Genomic DNA, 9,363 nt, shown 5'->3' on the forward strand with positions numbered 1-9,363 from the left:
TTCGACTTGTAATGGATTTAGGTATTCAAAAGAAGTTGCTCTTGTTGTACGTCCTTTTGCATTTACATCTGTATATTGTAGCTCGATTAGTGTAATAATAATTTTTCTTTTGTTCGTTACGGTAAGTAAATACGTAACACATATTATACAGCTCTAGTATTCGTATATTTTTTTCTACTAATATTATGCATAAATATATAAACATCACAATCATCAAATACACATAAAAAATCAAGGATAATCGTATGGATATTACGTATACGTAATATGTATCATTGTATCGTTATATCCTTCATGTACTATATGCAAAAAAAAATAACTTTGATTACATCGAAAAATTTTAGTATAGGAATGTCAATTTGGAAATCATATATATAAATTCTTTTAAATAGAAACAGCCTGTAGCAATAACATTCCTGTGTTTCGGATTATCTGTAACATGTATATTGGAAGTATTTATGTATACTTGGCCAGCAGAACATTTGATGTTTATGGTAAATTATTTGTCATTTAAATATATTCTATTAATATTAATTTTATTTTTTTAAATAATTGTTACTTTTTCCGCAGTGCCACAACGTCGCACAAGCAGCGTTCAGTATACTTGAAAACAGTCATTTAATTAATCTAGTTAAGATATGGAAATGTCTGCAAATTATTATAATGAGAAGTCAAAAACCAGTAAAGATTTCAATACCTTGTTTACTGCCCACATTATCTCTTAAGTACTTTAGATCGGTAAGATCAAGTTTCAAATTAGTTAAAAAAAATTGATTGATTGTCAACAATCATTTATATTAATTATTTGGCATCATCACGTAATTCTATTTGTACATATATCTTTACAAATTTTATCAATATATATGTTCTTTATGTACTTTTATACATATATGTAATTTTACAATAATTAATTGTCAGTATTATAATGTTTTATCAGTATAATTATTTTTATTATTATTAATGGTTTAAATTCTAAAGTCATAAAAAATATATTACTATACATGTATTACATCTCATATATCACATATATGTATATAATTACACATACCACTTTTTTATTTTTAAAAACATTTGGATAATATTACTGTCAGTCTTCCTTATTCTTTAGTCTTTATTTTTTCTTGTTGCCATTTCTTCTTTTTACACACACACATACACACACACACACACACACACATCTCATTATTTCCATTTGTATTATCACTTTATTAAACTTTTTTATTCCATGTATAATTAATTAAATAGTCACGCAAATATAACATACAGTAAACAGAAATTTTATAAAATAAAATGTGGTAAATAATATAAGAGCAGAGAATAAAAAATATGTGAAGTTGTAACTCCTAACAAAACTATATTTTAGAAATATTTTTTTGTTCTTTCCATATATATAAGACCGATATATTAATAATAATAATAATAATAAAACAAAATATGTACAAAGTAAAATTTAGAGAAAAAGTTTTAATTATCAAAAATTTTTAATTATCAAAAATTTACTTTTTTATTACTTTTGTATTAATATAAAATAATATAAAGACAAACTTAACTATATATTTATTTTTATATGTTACAGTACCTTTCGACTTCATACTCCTATTTCACAACACTGCGAGTAATATATGACAGATGATTATAATAATTAAATATAAGCAACAATGTTGCATATAGTCGAAATACACAATTTTGAATATATGTAAATATGTAATATTATAATAAAGTAAATTACAAAAAGCAATAAAATAACTCAAATTCTAATGGTAATTAGTACTATGTAACTAAAAAAAATTATCATACATTTATATCCACATTTTATTACCTTCTTAATTATCTTCTTTAAGTAGTCATGCGATGTAGTCTATCAAAAATATTTGCCTTTTATTCATATATTGTATGCTGAATTTCTTGAAGAAAATGACACGATTCGGTTTTAACATTTTTTTTATTAAGCGGTATCCATAATTAATGTAGAGAATCTAAGCCAATTTTTAGTACTTTTTTAATTAAAAAAAAAAACCTAAATTTGAGAAAGTTATAGCTTGCTAAAGTTTCTTTAACGACGGCAACTTCAAAAGGTATAACGTCATTTCTTATATAAAGTATGACGTCACAGCACACTTTCGTGTACTACATTTTCTTCAATTTTAAAGATATTGCAAAAATTCAAAAAGTTTACAAAGAAAGTATGCCATGATTTATCAGACCGCTTAATAAAAAAAATTCATGTTAAATCCGAATTAAACAAACAATGCAAAACAGTTTTTAAAATTCCTGTAAGAAAATTATTTATAAAAAATCTATCAACACTAATAATGTCTACAAATATTATAAACATCTTCACAGAACGATGATATGTACAATACTAAAGGTATTCTTCGTGCTATTGATAATTTTTATTATTTGGCTTCCTAGGTAAAATTGCATATTGAAAATTTAGTAGTTTATTATCATCATATGTAGCAATTTACCACAAATATGAGAATCTTGCTATAGGCTTCCCTGAAGTATTATATATACATTAGGTTTACGAAATTTCTTCCATAGAACTATTATAAACTGCTATATTCACAGCACCCGTGATAACATTCGAGTAACGTTCTACATGTAAATTATATAGTCTATATATCAATCTTCTACAGTATTGCTCATGCATACATTATAAGATGTATATTTGATTACGCTATCATGCATCAAATATTTACGCGTGATGGACCGGAGAAAAAAGTCTATAACACTTTATTCGAAACAATGTAGCGCGAGAGTATCGTCATAAACGAATATAGACCTTGAAATTATTATTGTACATTATATTATATTATATCGATGCATTCGCGTCGATCTAATTATGGCGAGCAAAGTAACCCCGAAAACTGCTATCGCGTTTACAAAAGTGATAATCGCCTTGTCCTTTACGTGGCCACTTTCAAAGAGCGCCAGTAAATTTCAAGTAATACGCTTTAAAATTCTACGCTCTTTACTCTGCGTGAATGCGGTGATATTGATTGTGCCTGTATCGTACACCCTTTATCACAATGACTACGATCTACCAAAGATAACGAAGATATGGTGCTTACTGGGTGCCTTTATACAAATCCCTCTGGAGATAACACAATGCGCACTGCAATATGATCGACTGCAAGTAAGAAATTCATGTCTATAACGATATAAGACCGACCTTTGATAAAACATTTTCAATCTCTTTCGTTTCATTTCTATCCAGATATTAATATTAATAACTCAAATATTTATTTATAATATTATTTTATACGCTGTATAAATATTCTAGAAATAACTTTTATATCAGCTTCGTTTATCAGTAATTCCGGAACAAGACTATATATCTTCGCAAAAATTATTATCTATTTGGAAGACGACATATCTAATTTAACTATAGATTTTATTTTATTTATTTGTAACTCAAGAATATAAACTACCTAGAATATTACCAGCTAAAAGATTGAATTAAATTTCAGTATTTGATTTCGGAAATGGAGCATAATTTTGAATACGCGAAACCGTACGAGGAAATGCTCTACCAACAGTACGTCGATAGATGCGCGATGTTTTACGCGAGCTCCACAGCGGCAGTCTTTCTCGGCGCGTTTATAGCAGGAATCACACCGCTGATAGCGGCCAATCAGATCTTTCCGACAGATGCAAAGTATCCTTTCGACGTGGAACGTGAACCGGTGAAGACTATTATCTTTTTGCATCAGTTCGTCGCTGTTTGGCAGTGTTTCTCCATCGTTTGCCATTGTAGCTTTGTCGGTCTTCTCATATGGTTTGCCGCGGCGCGTTTCGAAATCTTGTCGCAACAGTTTCGTACGGTCACCGACATCTACGGCATCACCGTGTGTGTACGGCAGCACGTGAAATTGTTGAGGTAATAGAGAACAATGCATTTTATAATTTATAAAAATTAATAATCATTATTCTCTAATAAAAATATAATTATTTTTATTTAGTGTGTATTTTCTTGATAGAGATACAGCACTTATAATTAGCACATCATGTTTCTCGCACGAAGCTATCTACACCACTTACCGCCCTGTGCAAAATTCTACATGTTTTTCACAATTAAGCAAATTGACGAATCGTCATTTCATGTTTCCCATGCGATATCGAATCTAGCAGACTAATTTCTACCAACATCATTACTTTGCAAAATGTCGCAAAACTATGCACTTTTAAAAAATACATTCACAAAATTTTATCTCAACCAGATTGAAAACTGGAATTATATCTAAACATACATGGCGTGTCCGGAAAGTAATGAGAATGATTTTTTTACGCTCCCTAAGAGGGCTGCGTGAGAAAAGTGGAGGTCGAAGGTAGTTGAGGGGGAATCTCAAATGTATACGGTCGGACCCTAGTCAGTTGAGCTCGAGCCCTTTATTTACATCATGGGTCCGACCATATACCTGAGATTCCCCCTCAACTACCACGATTCCCACTTTCCTCATGTAACCCTCCTGGAAAGCGTAAAAAAATCATTCTCATTACTTTCCTGACACACCATGTATTTTAAGTATTTTAATAGTAAAATTTGTAATTAAAAAATTTTATAATTAATTTGCCTAGAATAATAAGATAAATTATTTGATGTGAAATAACACAAAATTGTTTTTAAAGAAAATATGCAATTTGCAATGTGCAACTACAAACTTTTTATAATTTTAAGTCAGTTTTACATTTTAAGAATAAAATTAAAATATTATAAAGATAATATGTATCTGTATATAGATACTAAATAAACAAGCAAAAAATATGCTAAGGGAAGAAACAATAAAGATTATTATTATTGCTTGTAATTTGTAATGCAAAATGTAAAACAATTTATAATGCAAAAAGTTTTAATTGTAATATAAGACAAGTACAAGCGCTTTACAGACACAAACGACGCATACTGCGATGTTTTCAACTTATTTAGATAACAAGTCGTTTCAGATATGCTCAAGAAGTAATAATTGCTTTTCGTTCAGTGATATTATCAATAATAATTGTTTGTACGTGGGTGATTGTGGCTAGTGGCCTAACAATTGTAAGCGTAAGTATTTATTTTGCATTATTTATTATATTGTTTTGTGATAAAACGGCAATTCTACTGGAAAAAAAATTGCATATATGAATGTGTTTGCATGTGCATTTTATTTATCTTAGTATTATTATATATTTAGCAAAGTACGTTAACGGACAAGGTACAATTCATGATTCTATGCATAGCTGGACTTATGGAAGTTTATGCATGTGCTTGGCCAGCCGATCATTTAATAGTTGCGGTAAGTTGTATTCCAATAACATTTGCGAATCGGCATAATTTAAATGTGTATTATATACTAGTATTATTAAGTTCCGGATATCATTTATCATATACAACTGTTAATTTTTTCCTCTCACAATCAATTGCGCATAAGTAAATTCTTTATTTTTATTTTAATTATTAATAATTATTAATCGTTTCTTCACCAAATATAAACATAATTTAAGAAACGATTTAAAACCTGACAACTCAATTCTCAATTCTCAATTCTCAATTCTCAATACTCAATATTTATTATTTATTTTAGAAATATTAGTATCCGTTATTGAATCCCGATTTTCTATCCCCTCTATCCTTTATATAAAAGTAATCTTTTAATATCTAATAAAATCTTGTAATCTTATAAAAGAAATCCTTTTAAGTATGTTAAATTTATTGTGTTAAATTGAAATTAAATGTGTTTAGAACTGTTTGCGTTTTAAAATTTAAAAGTAGGTACTTCTGAATATCGGTCAAACATTTTTTCACAATAAAAAATGACAATTCTCTTTATTAAATTTTATCTAAAATGTTTTATTTTTACTTTTTTTAAATTATATTATGTTTTGACTATATTATTCTAAAATTTACATATTATTTATTAGAGCACCAATGTTGCGCAAGCAATTTACGAATCGCTGTGGTACAATCAAGACAAGGCTTTTCAAAAAAATTTATGTTTTATCTTGCTAAGGAGTCAAACGCCAACCACCATCTCTGTTTCTTTCCTTCCAGCTTTATCATTACAATATTATGCGTCGGTAAGATTTCAAACATTAAAAAATTCTTTTTATACAATTAATATTTTATACCGGTATAATTTTCCACACTGCAAGTAATCAAAATTTTGTAAATGTTATGTTTCTTGTATAATGTCCGTAAAAGATATTATAAGTTTTATTAAATTACATATGAACATTTTAATAAAAACTGAATTATATAATGTATTTATACGCATAAAATAATATCAAGGACGTTTATTAAAAATGGATTGGAGCTTTATTAAAAAAAGATTTTTTAATACATAAACGCAAATTATATATTAATATAATATTGACATAAATAAACACTTTCTGCCCAAATATATCTTTTTACATAATAAGAAAAATGCATTTATTAAAAATATATAAAGAATGTATGAATATAAAATCAAGAGCATTAGTACTGTCCAGTATCTCCGTGTATAAAGAACTTTCATCTATGTCAATCTATGACACAATTTCCCAAGTCTTTTTATTCCCTCTTTTACATAACATCATAACGTCATTATATTATTATTTGTATATACGAAACATATACACTTCTTTAATGTTGTAAGAAAAATTTGATTATTTGAGTGTATGCACACCGACATTAATACTCTTGATGATTTTAATTCAAATACGAAAATTTTTTATAAAATTTGTGTATATTTTCTATATATTTTCCACATAAAGTCAAGAAATACACATTAATATTATTATTTTATATATTTCAGTATGTATCAACAGTTTTTTCTTATTTAATGACGTTGCGAATGATATTTGTGGTGGACAGTGGAGTCAAGAATTAAATTTTAAATCTGCATAAATTTCTCCAACTTTCATTTACATCAAAATTATTATATTTTATAATAGAAGATCTTGTGGGGTATTGTTAGCACAAAAATGTGGGATGTACTTACAATTTTTTTCACAAATTAATAAATATTAATTGACCTACATTTCAAAATAAAAAAATTCCTTAAGTTAGTTGTATTAATCTCCTTTACTCAATCTAAAATCGATTTAACATGAAGTTAATTTAATTTTATTATGTTACAATTAAGCTGCATCTTTTTTACTATTGGCGGATAGCGATATGCGCACGCGGCTTGTGATATAGGGTAGACCGGGGCACGTTGTCACACATTTCGTTCAATATTTTTTGTATTTTTTACATTCAATATTTAAGAGTACTTTGATATGCCAAAATTTCGAGTGAACCCTCAGCTTCAATTGGACAGTATCAAATTTTGTGTGATTGTTACTCTACAGTTGTTACATAACAATAAATAACGACAGGTCGCTTGTGACAACGTAATTGCATGCAAAATGTTATCCAAACTGTATTCAACGTAAATATCAATATATTATAGTGCGCTGCAATGTAAAAAAGTAAAATCCTTCACAAAAACATTTATTTTATTTCAAAAAAGTACGAGGTTTTCGTCTTAATCTAAATACAAGAATTCCACTCGAATGCGCAACTTATTGATACACAATTTTTTTTTATATAATCATGTCGGTGATTAAACATAAAATATTTTTACTCGTTATCGTCATCCGAAGATTCGCAATAGATTCCCATCAAATTCGTGACAACGTGCCCCGAGGGCATTTTTTTACTTCAAACAGCCTCATGGCCGATTTGAGATATTCATAAGGTTAGGTATTGCACGCGGTAGGTAAAAGTACATACTTTAAAATAATATAAAGGTCTATTCTGAAAAAACATAAGCTTCATGTCCAGTACGTTGAATATTAGACAATAAAATTTTACTTACGGTCGCAAAAAATTTTCAAGTTGATTTTACGTCAACACGGCTGGAGCAATCTCAACACTGTAAACACACCAAAGATGGGCATACACTAACACGTTTTGGGAATGACAGGTACTGCTCTCTGGTTATTAGTTTTTTAAATAAAGCCGATGTGACAACGTGCCCCGTGTGACAACGTGCCCCGGTCTACCCTACATAATTTCAATTGTTTAATTTATTATAGAACACACAAAATGTTGCTTTAATACATTATGGCCCGTATTCTTAATTCACTTTTATCGATAAAAACGCGCTTTTATTACTAAAATGTTATAGTATATGTAACTTAAACTGTAGCGTCTCAGAAATAAAAGCGCGCTTGAACTGAGAATACGGGCCTACGTAATTATAAAATTATTATAAACATAATAATAAATAGGTACATACCGTACATACTAGATACTGTTTTCATTTTTGTTACATATATATTACATTTTTATTTGTTGAGAATACAATATGTTTCTCTCATCTTAAGGATGTATTGCACCTATTTTCAACGCGCTACCAAGTGGATAAAAATTTGTGAGAATGTTCTTTTAGTCTTCCTGATGTGCTACAAAAAAGTAGAAACGAATCCACTAAACGGTTGCTGAGATATAACGATTTTAATTTTCACTGATTTTACACGTATTCTTATGGGAAGAGACGATTTTGGCGGATAAAACAGCTAAAAAAATGTTGAAGGAGCGCTACCAATATTTTGAATTTTTTTGTACATCTAGTATACGAATAGATGAAAATATCTGCCAAGTTTCAATTGTCTTCACTACACCGTTTTAAAGAAATAAATTAATAATTAATGATAATTAATTATTAATTATTAATTATTAATTTTATTAATAATTTGACGTTATAAAGTTGAAATCAGGGTATTTTTACTGCCAAAAGTTTAGGCTCATAAATTACAAAAATCGCAAATAATACGGAAAAAACATTTATAAAGTAAAAAATACTTTTCTAGGAGTAAAAATAAGACTCCTACTATCATTTGAGTATCTTACATCTAGATTTACTATGCGTTAGGCGTAGATATTCAAGTATTTCTAATTTCATGCACTTTTGTCTAAGATTGTACGTGTGATACATCCTTAACCACTAGACATATCGACTAGACAAACTACTATTAATTTCACCATGCGTTGTTCCATTAATTATAAAAAAAAATCTTAATCGTACAAATGTTTACAAATGCAAACATTTTTAGTAATAAAAATGAACACAAAACGTTTTTGGGTTTAATGCAAAAAAAGTAACATTACTATAATCATAGGTGCGTTTGCTTATAAATTTTCTTCTTCAATTACTATATAGCACGCTTGCTATACAAAATCCAATTATTTTACACACAAAATGTCACTGTAGAAAATATAAAAAATACTCACCTACTACGTTTAACAGAAGAACCCATTGTATACATTGTATCCCATATATAGCTCGTCTAATTTATTACTTCCTTCTTCTTTCTCTTATAATTTCTGCCACGCGATAGTTCCGCACGCAACCC

At 28.3% G+C, this 9,363-nt stretch overlaps 1 protein-coding gene across 1 annotated transcript; it reads left to right on the forward strand.

Moving 5' to 3' along the window:
- The first annotated feature begins 2,769 nt into the window (after positions 1–2,769).
- Positions 2,770–6,877, forward strand: LOC112455503 (odorant receptor 49b-like). Its single transcript, XM_025017461.1, has 6 exons — positions 2,770–3,139; positions 3,474–3,883; positions 4,948–5,047; positions 5,178–5,279; positions 5,905–6,060; positions 6,777–6,877. The coding sequence occupies exons 1-6, from the start codon at positions 2,846–2,848 to the stop codon at positions 6,849–6,851; spliced, it is 1,137 nt and encodes a 378-aa protein (XP_024873229.1). The 5' UTR covers positions 2,770–2,845; the 3' UTR covers positions 6,852–6,877.
- Positions 6,878–9,363: the final 2,486 nt, after the last annotated feature.

Source organism: Temnothorax curvispinosus, unplaced genomic scaffold, assembly GCF_003070985.1.
Source record: "Temnothorax curvispinosus isolate PA1 unplaced genomic scaffold, ASM307098v1 QBEX01006136.1, whole genome shotgun sequence".
NCBI classification, from domain to species: domain Eukaryota; kingdom Metazoa; phylum Arthropoda; class Insecta; order Hymenoptera; family Formicidae; genus Temnothorax; species Temnothorax curvispinosus.

What these genes read in the sequence shown, in the direction of transcription:
- LOC112455503 (XM_025017461.1), top strand. Translation starts at nt 2,846, where the DNA reads ATGGCGAGCAAAGTAACCCCGAAAACTGCTATCGCGTTTACAAAAGTG. An exon ending in CCGATCATTTAATAGTTGCG is followed by an intron (nt 5,280 to 5,904) that starts GTAAGTTGTATT and finishes ATTATTTATTAG; the next exon opens with AGCACCAATGTTGCGCAAGC. An exon ending in CATTACAATATTATGCGTCG is followed by an intron (nt 6,061 to 6,776) that starts GTAAGATTTCAA and finishes TATATATTTCAG; the next exon opens with TATGTATCAACAGTTTTTTC.